The 23,161-nt window shown below is 42.6% G+C and overlaps 1 protein-coding gene across 7 annotated transcripts in view; it reads right to left on the reverse strand.

Moving 5' to 3' along the window:
- Nucleotides 1–9,514: 9,514 nt before the first annotated feature.
- Nucleotides 9,515–23,161, reverse strand: part of CNST (consortin, connexin sorting protein) — a 116,152-nt gene continuing 102,505 nt past the window's right edge. For 5 of the 7 annotated variants that reach the window (XM_077998007.1, XM_015127742.3, XM_077997999.1 and 2 more), the window contains 2 exons: nucleotides 18,533–18,668; nucleotides 9,515–12,412 (listed from right to left, as the gene is read on the reverse strand). In XM_077998007.1, coding sequence (XP_077854133.1) covers nucleotides 12,207–12,412; nucleotides 18,533–18,668 — 342 coding nt within the window. In that variant the 3' untranslated portion in view covers nucleotides 9,515–12,206. Of the gene's footprint in view, nucleotides 12,413–18,532; nucleotides 18,669–21,295; nucleotides 21,478–23,161 lie in introns of all 7 variants that reach the window. The other 2 variants (XR_013415896.1, XR_013415898.1) reach the window with 1 other exon arrangement.

Below are 23,161 nucleotides of genomic sequence, written 5' to 3' on the forward strand. Positions count from 1 at the left end.
TTTGTATTTTTAGTAGAGACGGGGCTTCATTATGTTGGTCAGGCTGGTCTGGAACTCCTGACCTCAGATAAGCCACCTGGCTCAGCCTCCCAAAGTGCTGGGATTACAGGCATGAGCCACTGCGCCTGGCCTGAACATATTTTTAACAACTTTATTGAGGTATGAGTTATGTACATAACTGCATTCATTTAAAGTATGCAACTCTCCAAGTGACTCTGAAAGAAAGAAAAATAAAAAATAAAGTATGTAACTCAATGAGTTTTGAACGATGTATATTCATCCTCCCTCCATCCTTCGCCCCTCAGAGAAACACCGATTTGTTTCTGTTGCTACGGATTATCTTGCATTTCCTAAAACTTTAGATAAACGGAAACATGTGATGGTGATGTGCACTCTGTTGCTTCTGGCTTCTTTCACCCAGGATAATTACTTCGAGGTCCATCTATGTCGCTTATGTATCCATAGATTGTTCTTTTTTATTGCTGGATAGTAAGTAGTCTCTTGTATCGGTGATGGATGTTGGAGTGTTTCCAGTTTTTGGCCGTTATGGATAAAGCTACTATGAACATTTGTGTGGACACGTTGTCGTCTCTCTTAGGTAAAAACCCAGCTGTGGAATTGCTGGGTCATGCAATAGATGCATATTTAGCTTTATAAGAAACTGTCAGCTGGGCCCGGTGGCTCAAGCCTGTAATCCCAGCACTTTGGGAGGCCGAGGCGGGCGGATCACAAGGTCAGGAGTTCGAGATCAGCCTGACCAACATGGTGAAACCCTGTCTCTACTAAAAACACAAAAATTAGCTGGGCGTGGTGGTGTGCACCTGTAGTCCCAGCTACTCAGGAGGTTGAGGCAGGAGAATCACTTGAACCTGGGAGACGGAGGTTGCAGTGAACCGAGATTGCACCACTTAACTCCAGCCTGGGCGACAGAGCAGGACTCTGTCTCAAAAAAAAAAAAAAAGAAAAAAGAAAAGAAAGAAACTGGCCGGGCGAGGTGGCTCACGCCTGTCATCCCAGCACTTTGGGAGGCCGAGGTGGGCGGATCACGAGGTCAGGAGATCGAGACCATCCTGGCTAACACGGTGAAACCCCGTCTCTACTAAAAAAATACAAAAAACTAGCCGGGCGAGGTGGCAGCGCCTGTAGTCCCAGCTACTCGGGAGGCTGAGGCAGGAGAATGGCGGGAACCTGGGAGGCAGAGCTTGCAGTGAGCTGAGATCCGGCCACTGCACTGCAGCCTGGGCGACAGAGCGAGACTCCGGCTCAAGAAGGAAGGAAGGAAGGGAGGGAGGGAGGGAGGAAGGGAGGGAGGGAGGGAGGGAGGAAGGAAGTCATCTGGGCACGGTGGCTCACGCCTGTAATCCCAGCACTCTGTGAGGCTAAGGCTGGCGAATCATCTGAGGTCAGGAGTTCGAGACCAGCCTGACCAACATGGTGAAACCCTGTCTCTACTAAAAATACAAAAATTAGCTGGGCGTCGTGGGTGCCTATAATTCCAGCTACTCGGGAGTCTGAGGCACGAGAATCGCTTGAACCCGGGAGGCAGAGGTTGCAGTGAGCTGAGATCATGCCACTCACTCCAGCCTGGCAACAGAGTGAGACTCTGCCATCCCCATCTCCCCACCAACTGTTTTCCAAAGTGGGCAAATCATTTCATATTCCCACTAGTTGTCTATGATAATTTGAGTGTTTCATATCCTCACCAACACTTGGTAGTGCCAGTCTGTGTGTGTGTTAAAATATAGGTAACATAAAATTTGCCATTTTGACCATTTTTAAGTGTACAACTCAGTGGCATTAAGTACATTCAACGTCATGCAACTCTCCGTCACCACCATCTGTTTTCTAAAATTTTTTATCATCCCAAACAGAAACACTCTAGTGAGTGGTAACTCCCCATTTCCTTGTTCCTCCAGCCTCTGGTAACTTCTAATTTACATTTTGTTTCTTTGATTTTGCCTATTATAGATATTTCCTGTAAGTGAAATCATACAATATTTGTATCTGGCTTGTTTCAGTTAGCATAACATCGTTTCAAGATTCACTCATGCAGAGTAGCATGTATCATGTCATTATTCTCTTTTTTTTTTTTTTTTGAGACGGAGTCTCGCTCTGCCGCCCAGGCTGGAGTGCAGTGGCACAATCTCAGCTCACTGCAAGCTCCGCCTCCCGGGTTCACGCCATTCTCCTGCCTCAGCCTCCCGAGTAGTTGGGACTACAGGCGCCCGCCACCTCGCCCGGCTAGTTTTTGTATTTTTTTAGTAGAGACGGGGTTTCACCGTGTTAGCCAGGATGGTCTCGATCTCCTGACCTCGTGATCCGCCCGTCTCGGCCTCCCAAAGTTCTGGGATTATAGGCTTGAGCCACCGCGCCCGGCCTCATGTCATTATTCTCATTGTGGTTTGGGTTTGTATTTTCCTCATGACCAATGATGGTGAGCATCTTTTCATGTGTTATTGGCCGTTTGTGTATCTTCTTGGAATAAACGTGTATTTAAGTCCTTTGCCCATTATTTGTTTGGCTTTTTGTTGAGTAAGCTCTTCATATACTCTTCATGACTCTGTATATGTCTACCTTTTTGTTGAGTAAGCTCTTCACAACCCTTATTATTATGCAATTTGCAAATACTCCTTCCCATTCTTTGGGTTTTTTCATTTTCTTGATAATGTTCTTTAATGCACAGTTAAAAAACCTGGATGACATGCAATTTACCTATGTATTATTATTTATGCTTTTGATGTCATATCTAAGAATCCATTGCCAAATCCACATTTACGGAGATTTATTTTTATGTTTTCTTCAGAGTTTTATGGATTTAGCCGGTATTTAGGTCGTTGATCAGACTTGACATACCCGCAAAAAATAAACTAGCCAAAGATGTGTGGGTTTATTTCCGGAGTGTTAATTATATTCCACTGGTCTATATGTCTATCCTTATAGCGGTACCACACTGATTTGGCTACTGCATCTCTGCAGAAAGTTTTGAAATTGGGAAGTGTGAGTCCTCCAACTTTTTCAAGGTGGTTTTGGCTATTCGGGTCCTCTTGTAATGCCATATAAATTTGAAAACTGACTTTTCCATTCTTGCGCTGAAAGGCTGTTGAAATTTTGATGGGATCACATTGAACCTGTAATTTGGATGGTACAATACTGTCATTCTGTGCATAAACGTGGGTTAGCTTTCCACTGATTCAAGTCTCCTTCCACCTAAGTGAGGCAGGAGAGGCAGGTAGTCAAGGAAGTGGCCACGTTCTTCGGGCGCAGCAGCCCTGGTGACCACACAGTCAATCCAAGAAGCCTCAGCATTCGCGCTGCAATTGAGCTCATTCGAGCAGAGCTCTCTTCAGTGGGGCTTTCCCTTCTAGAGGGCAGGTGCGTTTTGATGTTACCCGTCCTCAAACCGACCCTTTGGCCATTATAATAGTAAAACACACACTCCTGAGTGGAGATTGAGATGCTAATGAGACATGCGACGTACGAACAAGCGTGTGCAGCTGCTGTGCACCTAGAGGACCACCCGGAACACGCTTCCTAGCAACACCTCTTCCCATCTCCTTAGGAATAATCCAGGAAGACCCATCAAGGAGCCTCCCTAGTGCCAGTCTTTGCTGTCTCGCCCTTAGGAGCAGCCCGCCCTGAATTTTCTCTCTTTCTCAGGGTGCACTGTCTATTCTGCACCTAACTTCCAAAATATTATTTTTTCTTTCTTGCAATACATTACACTGCACCTCTTTTGTTGTGTGTCTGTTTAAATTCTTTTAAACCAAGAAGACAAGAACCAAGGTATCACATCAGTCGTCAACAAAAGTTTTGTAGTTTTGTTTTTGTTTTGAGACAGAGTTTTGCTCTTGTTGTCCAGGCTGGAGTGCAACAGCACGATCTTGGCTCACTGCAACCTCTGCCTCCCAGGTTCAAGGGATTCTCCTGCCTCAGTCACCTGAGTAGCTGGGATTACAGGCATGCGCCACCACACCCAGCTAATTTTGTATTCTTTTTTTTTTTTTTAGTAGACATGGGGTTTCTCCATGTTGGCCAGGCTGGTCTTGAACTCCCAACCTCACGTGATCCGCCCACCTTGGCCTCACAAAGTGCTGGGATTACAAGTGTGAGCCACCACACTCGGCCTTGTAGTTTTTAATGTACAAGTCTTTCATCTCCTTGGCTACATCTATTCCTAGGTATTTTATTACTTTAGATATGATGGTAATTGGAATTGACTTCTTAATATCCTTTTTGGATTGTTAATTGCTGGTATATAGAAACAACTGTTTTTTTGTGTATTTATCTTGTACCTTGTACCCTGCAACTTTGCTGAATTCATTTACCAGCTAGAGTAGCTTTCTTGTGAACTTTTCGGTCTTTCTAGATATAGGAACATGTCATCTGTGAATCGTGTTACTTCTTTCTCTCCAGTTTGGATGCCGTCTTAGTCTGTTTTGTGCTGCTGTAACGTATACCACAAACTGGGTGTTTTATAATGAACAGAAATTTATTGGCTCATAGTGTTGGAGCCTGGTAAGTCCGTGACTTGGGGGCTGGCATCTGGCTTCTTGCTGCATCATCCCACGGTGGAAGGGCAAAGAAAAGGTGAGCAAGAGCGAGTTCGATTTTGCAGACTCAAGACCTTTTATAACTGGCCTGAATTCATTCATGGAGTTGGGGCCCTTAAGACCTAAACATCTCCCAACACGACCACATTGGAGATGAAATTTCTAACACAAGCTTTTTGGGGGACACATTAAAACGACAGCAGATGCCTTTTATGTTTTTCTTGTCTAATTTCTCTGGTTAGAACTTCCAGTACTGTGTTGAATAGCAGTGGGAAGGTAAGCATCCTTGTCTTGTTGCTGATTTAAGGGTGAAGCTTTTAGTCTTTTTACCACTATGACGTTAGCTGCAGCTTTGTCATCAATGCCTTTTATTATGTGGAGGAAGTCCTTCTATTCCTAGTTTACTGCGAGTTTTGCTTTTATCCATGAAAGAATGCTAAAGGCCTTTTCTGTGTCTATTGAGATAATCATGTTATTTCTTCCCTTTTTTCTTTCCTTTTCCTTTGAGACAGGGCCTCGCTGTTACACAGGCTGGAGTGTAGGGGTGTGACCACAGCTCACGGCAGTCTGGAACTCGCGAGCTCAAGTGATCCTTCTGCCTCAACCTCCCAAAGTGCTGGAATTACAAGCGTGAGCCATCGCATCCAGCCTCAAATTACAATTTTTTAAAAGCTGAAAAATAAAACCCATAAATATCCCAAAATCCAGAAAAATTACTTACTAGTATCCATACTGAGAGCTCAATGATACATTGTTTCAGCTGCATACTTTGATCACTGTTTCATAAGACAATGATTATACAATATCACTTTCTATTGGGATAATGAAAAGATAATTCCCCTAACATGGTTGACTCAAATGTGTATTTTATCATTGAAAATTTAGAAAAATTTCAGTGTCTCAACTAATTATTGGTAATTCAATGTCTCTTTTTGTTTCTTTTGAGACAGGTGTCTTTCTGTCACCCAGGCTGGAGTGCAGTGGCACAATCATAGCTCACTATAACCTTGTACTCCTGGGCTCCAGTGATCCTCCTGCCACAGCCTCCCGAAGTGCTTGGATTATAGGCATAATCCACCATACTTGGCCTGTGGCATTAATTCAGTCTTAAAATCAGGAAGTGTAAGTCCTCCAGTTTTGTTCTTTCTAACAATTTCATTGGCTTTCTTCTCGGTCACTTGCATCTCCATACAAATTTTACATTTTAAATTTTAATTTAATTTTTTTTTTGAGACAGAGTCTCGCTCTGTCACCCAGGCTGGAGTGCAGTGTCATGATCTTGGCTCACTGCAAGCTCCACCTCCCAGGTTCACGCCATTCTCCTGCCTCAGCCTCCCGAGTAGCTGGGACTACAGGTGCGTGCTGCCACCACACCCGGCTAATTTTTTGTTTTTTTAGTAGAGACGGGGTTTCACCATGTTAGCCAGGATGGTCTCGGTCTCCTGACCTCATGATCTGCCTTCCTTGGCCTCCCAAAGTGCTGGGATTACAGATGTGAGCTACCGCACCCAGCCACAAATTTAAAATTTTTAACCTGTCAATTTATTTATCTCTGCGTTTCTTAGACAGGATCTTGCTATGTAGTATAGGCCAGCCTTGAACTCCTGGGCTCAAGGGATCCTCTTGCCTTAGCCTCCAGAGTAGCTGGGAACAGAACCTGTTAACTTCTTTAAAAAAGTACTAAAATTACAATTGGAATTGTGTTAGATCTATGGATCAATTTGGGGAGAACTAACATCTTAACAATATTCCATCTTCCAATCCATGAACAGACTATATCTCTCAGTTATTTAGTTCTCCATTATTTCAGTAATATTTTATAGATTTCAGTGTACAGGTTTGCACATATTTTGTTAAATGTATAAGCATTCCAATTTATAAGCTATTGTAAGTGAAATAAATTTCATTTGTTCATGAATTTGAAATTTCATTTTCCAATTATCCATTGCTAGTATTCACAAATGCTGTTTTTTGTATACTGACCTTGTATCCTGTGACCTTGCTAAACTCACTAGTTCTAGTAGCATTTGGTAGATTCCTTCGGATTCTCTTTATTTATAAACAAGTCAATTTGCAAAACTTTTTTTTTTTTTTTTCTAATTGGAATGACTTTTATTTCTTTTTCTTGCTATAGGACCTCCAGTACAAAGGTGAATATAGTGCCCTTTCTGGCTGGGCACAGTGGCTCACTTTGGGAGGCCGAGGCAGGTAGATCACAAGGTGAGGACTTCGAGACCAGCTTGGCCAACACGGTGAAACCCCATCTCTACTAAAAACACAAAAATTAGCTGGGCGTGGTGGCGGGTGTCTGTAGTCCCAGTTACTCGGGAGGCTGAGGCAGGAGAATTGCTTGAACCTGGGAGGTGGAGCTTGCAGTGAGCCGAGATCGCACCACTGCACTCCAGCCTGGGCGACAGAGTGAGATTGAATCTCAAAAAAAAAAAAAAAAAAAAAAAAAAAAAGTGCCCTTTCCTTGTTCCCGATCATGGGAAGAAAAGTGTTTGGTCTTTCTCCATTAAATATTTCGTATTAGCTGTGAGTTTTCTAAATACACTTCATCAAGTGGAGGAAGTTCACGTAGAGTTCTAGTTTGCTGAGTTTTTCATCATAGATGGTGTATGGATTTAATGTGCTTTTTGATATGATCATATGGTTTTTTTTAGGTGGTTAAAATGGTGAATGAATGACATAGGGTGATTTTTGAATATTAAACCAACACCGTATTCCTGGGTTAAATCTCACTTGGCCATGACAGTGCATTACCCTTTTTATATACCTTTAGATATGACGGACTATTTTGGTAAGGACTTTTGTGTTTAAATTCATGAGTCACACTGGTGTTAGGCTTTTTTCTTACTGTCTTCATCTGATTTTGGTATCAGCGTAATTCTGGCCTCACAAAGTGAATTTGCAAATATTCTCTCTCTCTTTCTAAAAGAGTATTTTGTAGGATGGGTATTATTTCTTGCTCAAATGACAGACAGAATTTACGGGTGATGCCATCTGGGACCGGAGTTTTCTTTGCGAGAAAGTTTTCAATTCAGGGAAATTGAGCTTTTCAATTTTGAGGAATTCTCTTGCAGAGAAGCTTTCCACTGTTGGAAAACCTGCCAGCCATTCACGTCACGTGTGCTAACTAGACATGAAAAGCAATCATTACTAGATAATAATTACTTGACCTTGGCTGTGAGAAAAGATCCATCAAGATTCCTATCAAGTTGCGATGCAGGTGGCCCAGATCGAATTTTACTTGGATTTCTAATAGTGTGTGACACACTAGGGAAGCTCTGGTCCCCACCCCTGTAACATCTAATAGCGTGTGACACACTAGGGAACCTCTGGTTTCCACCCCTGTAACATCTAATAGTGTGTGACACACCAGGGAAGCTCTGGTTTCCATCCCCGTAACATCTAATAGTGTGTGACACACTAGGGAAGCTCTGGTCCCCACCCCTGCAACATCTAATAGCGTGACACACTAGGGAACCTCTGGTTTCCACCCCTGTAACATCTAATAGTGTGTGACACACCAGGGAAGCTCTGGTTTCCACCCCCGTAACATCTAATAGCGTGTGACACACCAGGGAAGCTCTGGTTTCCACCCCCGTAACATCTAATAGTGTGTGACACACCAGGGAAGCTCTGGTTTCCACCCCCGTAACATCTAATAGTGTGTGACACAACAGGGAAGCTCTGGTTTCCACCCCTGTAACATCTAATAGTGTGTGACACACTAGGGAAGCTCTGGTCCCCACCCCGAGTAACATCTAATAGTGTGTGACACACTAGGGAAGCTCTGGTTTCCACCCCCGCAAGTGGCATGTTCCCAGGTTCACCATTTTTATTCCCTCTGCACAAATGTATCCCTCAGCAGATGCTAATTCCTGAAGCTGGTACCATTTCTTGTACTGGAGCCCCAGCAGCCAGCTCAGTGCACACTGCAGGCATTCAAATGTTTGCCAAGGTACAGACAGTGAGAAACACTGTTGCTCGTGGTTCTGCACTGATCTCAGGGGAACAGACAAAAAGGCGAGTCTGGGAGCAACTCTTCTTTCACCAGGGAGAAGAGAAGAGGTGCCTGTAGGTTACCGTAGCTTTCCTCTCAGTAGCCTAAACCCAGGGAGATTTAAATAGTACAAAAATTCCTGAAGGAACATTTTAACTAATTGTAGCTGTATAGAGTTAGGACATGAGGCTCAATGAATGTTTACCTTCGGGGTTGTTAAAACAGCAGATGGCACTAGAATTTGTGCCATAAATCCTCAAATCACTCTTCCTCTTTTTGAAGATAGAGGCAACATGGCAGCATAGAAACTAAAATGGATTTGGGAGTTTAAGATCTGGATTTGAGGAATGTGTATTTACTAATCTCAGCATCAAATGAAAAAACTGTGAAAACACTACACACACTGCACAAAACTGTACACAACAGCGAGCCCGAAGAAATGGACAGTCATGCAGGTCATGTCAGGAGAAAGGGAACAATGCGGCCTCTCTTTGCATTGGGAGTAAACGCCACAAGGCCACCTTCAGCAAAGCAGGGGAAGAGCTAAAGGATGTCCTTTCCCACCTGTCTCCATCCCTGCCACTCCCACCCCATATCCTCCCGGCACTGCAGCAAAACCCAATTCACAGAAGTCCTTCAAAATAAGGCCTCTGGACCGTGCGGTGGCTCACGCCTGCAATCCCAGCACTTTGGGAGGCTGAGGCGGTCGGATCACCCGAGGTTGGGAGTTGAGACCAGCCTGGCCAACATGGTGAAACCCCCGTCTCTACTAAAAATACAAAAATTAGCCGGGCGTGGTGGCGGCGCATGTCTGTCATCCTGGCTACTTGGGAGGTTGAGGAACGAGAATTGCTTGAACCTGCGAGGCGGACGTCAGACTGCATCACTGCACTCCAGCCTGGGCGACAGGGCGAAAAAACAAAACACAAAACAAAACAAAAAACAAAATAAGGCCCCCTTCAAATCTTAAATCCTCCAGAAGATTTTTATTTTTAAATCTAAAAGAATGAATTTTTGGGACAATTTTCAGTTACCGTCAGGCAGATGGGGGAGGTATTTGAAAGCAGGAGAGCCTGTACTGAAGGACCTATTAGTCTTCCCAGAACAGATGACTACCTACCTGTAGGGCCAGACCGACTTCTGAAATCACATTTTCACCTTAAAGCAGTTTTTCCTCAGCACCCAAGGGTTCCAATAAACTCTCTGAGACACTTTGTGGGTATAGATTTTAAATTACAAGCTTGATTTGATACCCTCAAATACAGTTCTTAAGGAAGATTAGTTACAAATAGTTGTCAGTACTTTCAAATGACAGAAAAAATTACATTTTAGTAAAACTGGATGAATGTTTCTTGTGCGAAATAACAATCGTTTCACCACCAGGTGAAGCTACTCCAGGTCATGCAATACTTTGACTATCACATTTGTAAGAAGTGCCCTAATTTTTCTAGTTGCGATTTCATGCCTATTTTAAGTCAAAACATCGCTATGCTCCTGAGCTCACCTCACCCTCCCTGGGAAGGGGTGAGGACACCCATGGCTTCTCTGAGACACCCCTGGTTCCCTGATTGGCAAGGTACTGTCTCAATGCTTTCCTCTGGGTGAGAAGGTCCCCAGGAGATCTCGGGTTTCAGAGGAAGTGGCTCTGGCTGCCGACGGGCAAATATTACACCAGAGGTCACAGAGGACAGCAACCTAAGAGGTGAACAGGAGGGAAGTTTTAACTTATTTTGACATAAAATTGGCAAAAATAAGCATCACCAAATTTCTGTAACTAGAAATTGAGGATAAAACAGAAGAGCTTTGTCTATGATGAGGATGTCCGCACAGTAGAACTTGTGAACAGCTTTTATAGAACCACTTAATATAGTACCGTCAACATTTTACATATTTTACATACAATTTGAATACAAATTCTTAAAATTTATAATAGAACATTAAAATAATCTTCTAATAAAATCAGCCTTAAGTATAAGGAATCTAAATTTCATTATCTTGTACATTTCTAAATAAATAGCTTTGATCTATAACCCTTGAAAATATTACAGTTTATGGTGACATGATAGAGACAAGTCAAACAGTATTATAAGTGAAAATGAAACATCAATTTAAAATACAAGTGTTAAAACACGCTGAACTGAAATTATAGAAAATCAAAACACTAAGTACACAGTAATTAAATATCTAGCATTGGAATAACCAAATGCATGCGCAGTAACACACTTTCAACTTACATAAAAAGCCCTTTAAAATTCACATAATCTAAATAAACAAGCGGAAACACAAAGGGAGGTACTGTGCCAGCCAGTAACAACTAGAAAGGAAGTGCTCCCTTTTTCTTTCAAATGATCCTAACAGAAAACAGGAAATAATGATCACTTGCTAAAAAACTATAATTCATGTTTGGTTTGGTTTTTTTTTGTTTTTGTTTTTTCTTAAATGCTGCCTGATAAAGTCAAAGCAAGGCTTCCTAAATGTTAGACCACTATACCTTAGATAAGGAAAGGCCACCTAACGGACAGATTTAAACAAAAATCAGACATCTGTCTATGGAAGGTATGATTGAATTTTCGCGTAATGACCCCACAGTAGGATCTAAATCAAGCCCACAAGAAGAATGCACATTCACGCATCTGAACGCATGATCTGTTAGTACTGAATTCTATGTGGTGATTTCACTCACCAAAGTACTGGTTTATTTTACATACGACCAGGATTAAAACATCTACAACAGGAACTGTATCTTACTTAAGTTTGCATTCTCGTTCTCAGAATCTCAGAACACAATAGGGGTAAGCATTTGCCGAACTGAGTCCAGCATTCGTGATTTCAGGAAGCTTTGCATCCGTGACAGAACTGTTGACTGAGACTCAGGGGCGCTTCTCCTTTTGTCTCTAGGCCTGTGATGAATTTCTGGCTAATCAAGTTAATTGACACAGATCTGTCACAGTTTCTTGTTTCAGGGTCAAGAGGTCTCAAATTCATCTATTCCACAGTGAAGCCTTCTCCAAAGATCTGTGCCTGCACCTCATCAAGTGAAAAGAAGAAAGATCATCTTTGCGGTGCTGGGTATTTGCTTATGGTAACTGCCGGAAGCACATGCACACGCACGCACACACACCCAATCATTTCATAAGTGGAGAACAGAACAGAAATAATGCGCAAAGCCTAAATTACACAGCTCCCAAGGTTAACTAAAAAACGACACTGAAACCATAAGGTAACTCCTTTTGGTTACACACAAACTTATTGCATGATGGCTGAAAGCAATTTCTATGGACCAACAAGTGTAAGCCAAAAGTGTTCTTTAACCATTAGCTTGAGAAGTAGCTAAAAAGAGTGTGTTCCGAGACTACCCTGTTTGATTCTGCTCAGTGTAACTCACTGCATTAGGAGGCAGTGAGGAGGAGATGGGTGTGTTCCTCAAAGATCACGCCTTCCATCCACAATGCTTAGATCGATATTTGCCTCACTGTGTGGGTTATTCTAACAGAGTTCCTCCGGATTGCCACTTGAAGTTGCTATTTCTGATGTCCTTGGTTCCTAACAGAGGGGAAAGGGGAATGTTATACAATTCCTGAAATAAAAACTGTTTAGAAAGTTTCACGCCTTTCATTCTCACTGCCAGCATGTCTGTCTCTGGAATGCTGCTAGGAGAGGTAGATCCAGTGCTTCAGTTCCGCCATTCCCTGCAGTAACTTAGTGTAATAGAAGTCCATGTTGTCTGCAAAGTCTGTACAAACAGGTGACTCCATGTCACCAAAAGTGCAGTATAATGCAGTTCCTCCAACACTAAGGAAAACCGTTGCTATGCACAGCAAGATCAGCAAAATACAGGAGCCACCTCCAACTTCATCTGCAAACATGAGAAAGAGTGAGGTTACATTGTCACCAAAATGGAAATCTTAGCATCTGCTGTCTTTTCATTAATTAAGGTAACTGGACATTTCTACTGTTGGTCCTCTATGGATAGGAACTATTGACAGAAAACTCATGCTCCTAATGACTCTACAAAGACCTACCTGTTAATTACCAAGAAGATTCCGACTTGTGGAGCTTGTACATGCTAAAATTAAAACGTGCTCATTTATACAATGGATAGAATCACTCCATGAGAAGAAGAAAAACAGCTGCTGTGCTCATAGCAAGGATTAATTAAATTTTGTTTGTTTTCTAGAGACAGGGTCTCACTTTGTCACCCTGGCTGAAGTGCAGCGGCAAAATCTTGGCTCACTGCAGCCTCGACACCGGGCTCAAGTAGTCCTCCTGCTTCAGCCTCCTGCGCAGCTAGGACGACAGGCCTGTGCCACCGTGCCTGGCTATTTTTTATTTTTTGGTAGAGATGGAGTCTCACCATGCTGCAGAGGCTGATCTTGAACTCCGGGCCTCAAGTAATCTTCGTGTCATGGCCTCTCCAAGTCCTGGGATTACAGGTGTGAGCCAGCATGCCCGCCCTAACAGCAGCATTTGACAGTACACATTACAGCCTTGCTGTTCAAATACCCTTGGAGTTCACACTATGGGACTACCTTAGAGCAAAGTCCACTTAACATTAAACAACAAAAATGTCTTTGGGTGGGATCTCTTTTGCATCTTTCTATATTGAAGAAAATGATTATTCTTTGGTTGAAAAAATCTTAATTATTCATAATTAAAAATTTAAAAAAAAAATTTCAAAAAGACCAAAAAGTCTTCTGATGTGCAGCATGATTAAGGTGCAGGGATGCGTTTCTGGAAGTAATTTGGCAGCATCTATTAAAATTTAAAATTAATTTATCCTCCAGACTGGACAATTTTGAGAGTAAAAGACAGTATTAAGGCCAGGCGCGGTGGCTCATGCCTGTCATCCCAGCACTTTGGGAGGCCGAGGCGGGCGGATCACGAGGTCAGGAGATCGAGACCATCCTGGTTTAACACGGTGAAACCCCATCTCTACTAAAAATATAAAAAATTAGCTGCGCATGGTGGCAGGTGCCTGTAGTTCCAGCTACTCGGGAGGCTGAGGCAGGAGAATGGCGTGAACCCGGGAGGCGGAGCTTGCAGTGAGCTGAGATCCGGCCACTGCACTTGAGCCTGGGTGACAGAGCGAGACTCCGTCTCAAAAATAAAAAATAAAAAAGACAGTGTTAACCGAATGCAATTCCAGGACAACAGGTGTAAACCAGGACAGCCTCAGGCCACCTGGGACACAGAGTTTCAACATATCCCAGCAAATCCACCTTTAAGAATTTGGCCACAGATGTGCACAACAAACATCATATATACAAGCTTGTTGGCTGCCGCAGAGTTTGTTATAACAAAAGGTTGGGAGTAACTTAGTTGTTCTGGTTACAATGGAACAGTTAAACCATTATGAGACATTTATATAATGAAACAGGATGTAAGTATTTAATACGATGAAGTAAATTTGATATATTCTTTCATTGAAGGATGTCTAAGACTCATGATTTAATTTTTACTTTATTAAACTGTGATTTTTTCATAATTACCATATATTTTTACAAGAAACAAATTTTATAAAACCTAATGCATACCAAATAGACTTTATTTAGAACATTGTACAGTAATATATGAATAAATTCTCCCTGTAAAAATGCAAACCCAAAAGCATCTTAGAGTCTAAGGGACTACCCATTTTTCTGCTGCCCAATCACATTCCCTTCCCATCCCAGAGGTAAACGCTGTTCAATTTGGTGTGTGTCCTTTCAGATCAAATATGTAGATTTCAGGACTTACATGAAAATAGGATTAAACAATCGTTTGCTCTGAAATTTACATTTTAAAATAGCTTTTTTTTTTTTTTTTTTTTTTTTGAGACAGAGTCTTGCTCTTGTTGCCCAGGCTGGAGTGCAATGGTGTGATCTTGGCTTACTGCAACCTCTACCTCCTGGGTTCAAGCAATTCTCCTGCCTCAGCCTCCTGAGTAGCTGAGATTACAGTCACCTGCTATCATGCCCAGCTAATTTTTGTATTGGCGTACAGATGGGGTTTCACCATATTGGCCAGGCTGGTCTTGAACTCCTGAACTCAGGTGATCTGCCCGCCTTGGCTTCCCAAAGTGCTGGGATTACAGGCGTGAGCCACCATGCCCAGTCTAAAATAGTTTATACTATTTTATAATAGCATATAAAATAGTATATAGTTTATACCTATGTGTGAAAATGTGTCTTTTATATAAATGAAGAAATAGGATCATACTAATCACATTGTATTTGTCGTTTTTGGACAGTTCAGTCTTTTCGCCTCCTTTTCTTTTTTTTTTTCAAAGATAGGGTTGTGCTCTGTCACCAGGCCACACTCACTGCAGCCTCAACCTCCCAGGCTCAAGCAATCCTCCCATCTCAGCCTCCCAAGTAGCTGGGACCACAGGTGCACATACCACTATGTCCCGCTAATTTCTGTATTTTTTGTAGAGATGGGGTCTTGCCATGTTGCCCAGGCTGGTCTCCAACTCCTGGCCTCAAGTGATCCAGGAGGAAGACTTGGGAGGAGGCTCCCCCAAGTGCTGGGATTACAGGTGTGAGCCGCTGCCCCCAGCCTTACCTGCTTTTCTTAACATGATTCCTTCCCTCACCTTATCTATGTTAACAACCTAAAGTATTTTTCTTCATTATCATATGTTCAAATCCAAGCATTTAAATGTAGCTTAAATATGTAAAAACACATATGCTGTGTGTTTTATTTGTATGTCCCAGAACCGTTGGAGCTCCACGGTCCGACGTGAGTCACGGTGGCTGTTGGGCACTTGACATGCAGCTGGTCCAAACTGAGTGGCGATAAACATAGACTTTGAATACTTAGTGTGAAAAAAAGGATGTAAAATATCTCACCAGTAATTTTTTCATATAGATCACATTTTGAAATGATATTTTTGATGTACTGGGTTAAATAAAATACATTCTTAAAATTCTGGCCAGGTGCGGTGGCTCACGCCTGTAATCCCAGCACTTTGGGAGGCCGAGGCAGGCAGATCACCTGAGGTCAGGAGTTCGAGACCAGCCTGGCCAACATGGTGAACCCCCCCACCGCCGTCTCTACTAAAAGTACAAAAATTAGCTGGGTGTGGTGGCGCATGCCTGTAATCCCAGCTACTTGGGAGGCTAAGGCACAAGAATCGCTTGAACCTGGGAGGCAGAGGTTGCAGTGAGCTGAGATCACAGCCTGGCAAGCGAGTGAGACTCTGCCACCCCCAACCCCTCACCCTGCAGAAAAGAAACTGCCCAACTGTTTTCCAAAGTGGGCGAATCATTTCATATTCCCACTAGCTGTCTATGAAAATTTGATTATTTCATATCCTCACCAACACTTGGTAGTGTCAGTCTGTGTGTGTTAAAATATAGGTAACATAAAATTTGCCATTTTAACCCGGGAGGCAGAGGTTGCAGCGAGATCGCACAACTGCACTCCAGCCTGGGTGACGGAGTGAGACTCCATCTCAAAAAAAAAAAAAAAAGAAATCGGCCGGGCGCGGTGGCTCAAGCCTGTAATCCCAGCACTTTGGGAGGCTGAGATGGGTGGATCACGAGGTCAGGAGATCGAGACCATCCTGGCTCACATGGCGAAACCCCGTCTCTACTAAAAATACAAAAAAACTAGCCGGGCGAGGTGGCGGGCGCCTGTAGTCCCAGCTACTCGGGAGGCTGAGGCAGGAGAATGGCGTGAACCCGGGAGGCGGAGCTTGCAGTGAGCTGAACACGCGCCACTCACTCCAGCCTGGGCGACAGAGCGAGACTCCGTCTCAAAAAAAAAAAAAAAAAAAAAAAAAAAAAGAAATCAAATGAAAAATAAAATTCACCTCACCTGTTTCTTTTCACTTTGACATGGCTACTACAAAATTGAAAATCATATATGTGCCTCACATTATATTTCCAGTGGATGCCTTGGTTTAGAGGAGGAAGAATCGGCCCTTTTAGGAAGATTCTGGCAGAAGGTGAGGTTCATGAAAACACTGTGTAAGTCACAGAGCTTAGGAACCAACCAACACAATCAACATTTACATTTCATTTTATAATCCTCAAAATCAATTTATACACATTATCTGACACGCTTTTCAATAGGGACAGGCAGATGTTATTCTCCTTATTTTAAAGATGATGGAACTGAGTCTCCTCCAAGTAAGTGACTCAGTTTAAGATGAGGTGGCTACAAAGTGAAATGCAGACTGCGAGTTCCAAATCCAGGTTCCTCCTATTAAGCAATGATTTGGTCAAATTAGTGCAAATGGAAGTGAGCACCTTATCTGCAGAAGACTGTGAGAGTTACAAGCAGGGTGCAGAAGTAAAATCAGGGGTTAGGACATTATTTCGAAGGCCCCCTAAGCAGCTTTATAATTGTAAAAATGCAGAAACTTCTACTGTTATCACTCACGTCACACCTAGAAAGCACACCTAAATACTTACACTGTTATTTTAACAACGCAGTTGTTTTATAAACATGAGAAGCCTACTGACAGGTTCTGGGTTACCTTTCCATTTACTCTTATTTACTTACACCTTAGATAAATATATCTGCAACCACAAAAGGCAGCACTGTTTGCTACAAAACTCACCACCTCATGTTAGACCAAGTCAGGGCCTTAAGTATAACAGGCCCAGGAGAAAAAGCCAAACAGCAGCAATGGTATTAAATTGTTGCTCCTGAGAGACACTCTTTTCTATCAATGAAGAGGAACTCACTGGAGAGAATATTCATAAATATTTTCCACAATAAAGGAGGAGTAATTTAATTGTCCACTGAAAAGAAGACAAGCCAGGCATGGTGGCTCATGCCTGCAATCCCAGTACTTTGGGAGGCCAAGGTGGGTGGATCACTTGAAGCCAGGAGTTCGAGACTAGCCTGGCCACCATGGCAAAACCTCATCTTAATAAAAATACAAAAAACTAGCTGGGGCCGGGTGCAGTGGCTCACGCCTGTAATCCCAGCACTCTGGGAGGCTGAGGCAGGCAGATCATGAGGTTAGGAGTTTGAGACCAGCCTGACCAACACAGCGAAACCCCGTCTCTACTAAAAATATAAAAATTAGCTGGGCGTGGTGGCACGCGCCTGTAAGCCCAGCTATTCAGGAGGCTGAGGCAGGAGAACTGCTTGAACCTGGGAGGTGGAGGTTGAGGTTGCAGTGATTTGCACCACTGCACTCCAGCCTGGGTGACAGAGTGACACTCCGTCTAAAAAAAACCACAAACACAAACACAAACAAAAAACTAGCTGGGCATAGTGGTGCTCACCTGTAATCCCAGCTACTCAGGAGGCTAAGGCACTAGAATTGCTTGAACCTGGGAGGCAGAGGTTTCACTGAGCCAAGATTGTGCCACTGCACTCCAGCCTGGGTGACAGAGCAAGACTGTCTTAAAAAAAAAAAAGACAAACACAGCAGACTCACACAAAAAGTGCTAAAGGAGGAAACTGAAATAAGCTCTCAACATTGACTATGGAACAGGAAGGACAGAGGTTGCATTTGCAACTTGCTCACTTATTTAAGCAAGATTTAGAAATGATTTAAGATGATAGTTTGATTTTATATGTTTTTCCCTTAGAAGATAAAGCAACTAGATTGACATATTCTTTTATTTATTTATTTATATTTATTTTTTGAGATGGAGTCTCGCTCTGTTGCTTAGGCTGGAGTGCAGTGGCGCGATCTCGGCTCACTGTAACCTGTCTCCCGGGTTCAAGCGATTCTCCCGCTTCAGTCTCCCGAGCAGCTGGGATTACAGCCGCGTACCCCCACACTCGCTGATTTTTCTATTTTTAGTGGAGACAGGGTTTTGTCATGTTGGTCAGGCTTGTCTCAAACTCCTGACTTCAAGTGATCTGCCCGCCGGAGCCTCCTAAAGTGCTGGGATTACAGCGGTGAGTCACTGTGCCCAGCGGACAGTCTTTTACAAACCCTGTTAGTAAACATCACATGCTACACGAACTCATTCTTTCAGCAAACACTGACCATCTATGCTGCTAGCCATAGTGCCAAGCAGTTTACCTTGATCCAAGTTATCGTCTATTTCTTGGAATCTCACTCTTCGCTTAGATGGTTTGTGTTGCATTTGGGCAGGATGATCTCCTACAGTATCATTCCTCTTCTTTAATATTGAGACCAGTCCTTCAGTAGGAACAACCTGTCAGAAATTATAAGAACCTATCATTGTTTTATTAAGGTGGGACATCTCTACATGTATCTATAAAAAGGCTAATTCAACAGATATTTGAATTTTTATTACAGGGGTATCCAATTCCTACAGAAAAAAGTATCAATCATCAAAGTCTAAAAGAATAAAACTTTCACTTCTCTGCAGATGACTGAGAAACACAAAAGTCTAAAACCCTGGTTTCCTTTGTTAGCCCTTGAACTGATTCCAGGGACAGGCAGTGTGAAGTGTTCAGTCGACTGGGAATCAGAGCACCTTGCTTTGTAGCTTGACTTCCCTGTTACCGGTAAAATGATCACTCACAGTCCCCTCTTTGCTTCGTCACTAGCACTGGGTTTTGCTTTATAATGGAAGCTTATAATCCTCCACTGCTTTTTTCATTCAACAGCAATTTTAAACAAATGAACATATGGAACTTAAAATCTTCATTTGGATACCAAGCTTTTAACATCAAAGTGTTGTCCTCAGTTTCTCTGAGAAACTGTGCATTTACTAAATAATGCTCTACTGCTCAAAATAGTTTAAGGACTTCTAGAATTTCTCTCAGAGCCAATTTACTAGGGATTTTTTTTTTGGGGGGGACAGAGTCTTGCTCTGTTGCCCAGCTGGAGTGCAGTGGCGCGATCTCGGCTCACTGCAAGCTCCACCTCCCGAGTTCACGCCATTCTCCTGCCTCAGCCTCAGTCCCTCAGCTGGGACTACAGGCGCCGCCAGCAAGCCCGGCTAATTTTTTTTTGTATTTTTAGTAGAGATGGGGTTTCACCAAGTTAGCCAGGATGGTCTTGATCTCCTGACCTCGTGATCCACCCGCCTTGGCCTCCCAAAGTGCTGCACTCGGCCTGGGACCTAATTACTTTCTAGTATGCAGAGGTTGGCAAACTATGGCCCGCAGGCCAAAGGCCTGTGCTGCCTGATTTTGTGAATATAATTTAATTGGAACACAGCCAAGCCAATTCATTTAAATATTGTACATGGCTGCTTTTGGGTTACAATGGCACTGTGTGGTTCTGAGATCATAAAGCCTAAAATATTAATAATTTGGCCTTTCCTAGAAAAAGTCTGCTGTCTAATATCTCTTCAGACACCCACTCCTACCCCTTTATATGCTGCCTTCTAGCTTTCATTTGGGCTGCCTCTCTCCTGCCTATGTTCCACCCCCTACTTAGAAATAAAACCAAAAACCTTCGCCATTTAGAAGCTAAAAGACTCCAAGGTGCAGGGAGAAGGAACAGGATCAGGTGGAAGAGCCAGGCTGGGAAGCAGGAGGCCTTACCAAAGGCCCCTGAACAGCAGGGCCAGTCACAGAAGTTAACTTGTTAGTTGCCTGATTGCTACAAGCTGCAGGTGATGACACAGGCAGGCATCGTGGGCCTAACCCTGAAGATGCCAGTGGCTTGCTGGCATCAGGTAACTCTAAGCTGAGGACTGCCTGTAGTGTCATTTATGTAATCAATAGCATAGAACACTAAGTATGACTTGCAGGTCCAGCCAGCAATCTTTGATAATGCGCTATGCATAAATATTACAGATTCCATTAGTTCTTTTTATATCTTAGGGCTTTTAGGGCCAAATAGCTCAAGATGGTCTTTGACTACGCTTCCCTGAATGTGGGTCTATCGAAACCATATCTCAAAAAAAAAAAAAACCAATAAGCCAACAATACATTCTTTTCTTTTTATAGGAAATATGTATTTCAGAAGTCCGTGTTCTGAGAAAACAAAAGTACTTTAGCAGCCTTGCAATGGTAAGTACAAATATGTAAAGAAAGCAACATCACCATTAAAGAACTCCTTCAAACAACAAAGAAAATAGGTTTTACAAGCACCTTGCTGAAACTGAGAGGGAAACAGTCTTAATACGTTTGTAAAGAGCAAAAGATGGAAAACGAAAATTAATTTTCATGAATACATTACTACTAAGGATGTATCACTGATATTCTTTTAATTTTTAGTACATGTAAACAAAGGAGAGGATCTTGAATCTGGCTGTTCAAAAATTTTAAAAGGAGGGAGGAAGTTTATTGATTCCTTCACTATCTATTTTCTCCATAAAATACTGTCATACACTTACCAATGGTGAATTCACCTGCCATGGGGATTTTCAAGGTGCCGTTTTAACTACTTAGAAAAAACAATCCTATTCAGAATAGTTTTAAAGATGAGCCCCAGAGTTGTGTTACTGTTAATTGTATATATTTATGATATAAATTCTGCATCTATAAATTCAAGAAACAATAAAGCCATAAATTAAAAGACACTGCAAATATGAACAAACATGTTGACGGAGGAAGAGAAGCTCCTGAAATCATCTGGGAAGGCACAGAATGTGCCAACTGAACCTAGAGCTGGTCCTCGTGCAGCGGCTGTGAGGTCCCCACCTCAGCTCCTGCTCGGCCTCATCCAGGGTGGTGTTTGGCTCTGAAGTCACTCTGCTAAGGGATATACGCCTTGTCAGGTGGTCCCACCTTATTTACTATGGGTGGCAACAAACTCTGGCAACCTTTTCCAAACTCTTTCCAAAGATGGGAGAAACAGAGTAAGAGAAATTACAATTGTGTGGGATGGGCTAACATTTTGACACCCCCTCCCTCACAATACCTTAATTCTTGCTAAAAATCGAACCATGCCTTTTTTTTCTGCCACCAAAACCCTTTTGTTTCAGCAGGGCCTGCCCCAGAGTCTGAAGTGAAGCAGTCTGCTCTTTTCCGTTATTTCCTTTCAGGCTTGCTCAGTGATCTTCTCTAGGTCTTTCTGTTGTGACTGTCTTCTGGTTCTACAGCCTACAGATGGAGAACAAGGGATGGTGGGCCAAGCTTAGGCGTAAGAGATGCAGGCCAAGGAGGAACTCTCAGGTGGGAGTGGCAGACAGCATCTAGCCTTTCTATTTTTGCAAGAGTTTTGGGTACATTCAGGCTTACCTGTAACAGAAGTTTTTCTTACCACATCAGGGCAGTCCAACTAAAATATCTTAAGAAACAAGTTTGGTGGGGTTTGCCTTAATTTCATGCTTGAAGGGCAAGTAAGACAAAACAAAGTCATGGTCTTGGTTCGGGGCCTCACTCAAAAGACTGGCAAGTGTTTCTAAAACAGATCGGGCTGCCGACTTAGGGCAGAGAGCAGTGTGTTCCCTCCAAACCATTATTTTGTTTTGTTTTTGTCTGTTTTTTTTGAGAGAGGGTCGCACTCTGTTGCCCAGGCTGGAGCGCAGTGGCATGCTGACAGCTTGCTGTAGCCTCAACCTCCTAGGCTCAAGCAATCCTCCCACCTTAGCCTCCTGTAGGTGGGACGACAGTCACACGCCACCATGCCTGGCTAATTTTTTTTGCATTCTTTTGTGGAGACAGGGTTTTGCTATGTTGCCCAGGCTGGTCTCGGACTCCTGGGCTCAAGCAATCCAAAGTGCCTGGCCTCCCAAAGTGCCAGGATTACAGGTATGTGCCACTGTGCCTGGCCCCAAACTATTCTTAAAAATATTTCCATGTTTTTTTTTTTTAACTATAGTGCCAGTATTAAAAGGTGAAGAATTTTTAAATCTCAAAAAATAAAGCCTTAAAACTAAATTTAGTTTCCCACTTCAATTGCCAAATTGTTACCCAAATATGCCAAGCCCTTCTATTGAGACCAAAAAGAATGTCTGAGCTATAATTAATGTAATTGCTACTGGTGATGCTCTATGAATAAATACGGAATTAAAAAATATTCCATCTGGCCAGGCTTCTGTATTTGCAAATAAATAGTTCTTCCCACACTTCCCCTCAGATATCAGTGACCATCTTAAATAGCATTTTCAGAATGAACTAGTTGTGAAAACAAAATTATTCTGCAACTCTTCCGGAATAGCAAATCCTGATGTGACAAGGAAAACATTCAGGGACACACTGCTGTTGGAAGTGCCTCCTCACTAAATTGAAGAAGAAAATAGATACCAAGTCACATTCTTTTAATGATACAGGTTTTACTCCATTCAGAAGCTCTAGGCTGGTCAGTTCTGAACAAGAACACACAGTTGGCTTCCAACTGATTTGAGAATTAACATTCATAAATCATACTATTAGAGTATATCATAAATACCTTAAACGCCAGCAATTTCACTATTGTGGCACATGTCAAATTTACCACTACTATTCCTAACGACAGAAACAAGTGATATTCTCTGCCTGCTTCTTCAGTGTTGGGTTCCATAATAACAACTGTAATTTAGTAAATGTGTACATTTTATGTAAAGACATTTACATAATACATCATATTTAATTTTCACAACTCTCTTTTAGAAGCCTTAGCCCCACTTTGCAGATGAAGAAGCCAAGCTTCCAGAGCCTGAGTAACTTGCTTCAGCTCGCAGTGCCCGAAGCTGGTAGAGTTTGAAAACAAACTCGATACCAAACCTCTTGCCAGTTCCTTAATGTGAAATATCTTATTCTCTATGACTACTAAAATGCTGCTTTATGCCATATGCTATACTAT

The sequence above is a fragment of the Macaca mulatta genome, chromosome 1 (assembly GCF_049350105.2).
Source record: "Macaca mulatta isolate MMU2019108-1 chromosome 1, T2T-MMU8v2.0, whole genome shotgun sequence".
Taxonomy (NCBI): Eukaryota; Metazoa; Chordata; class Mammalia; order Primates; family Cercopithecidae; genus Macaca; species Macaca mulatta.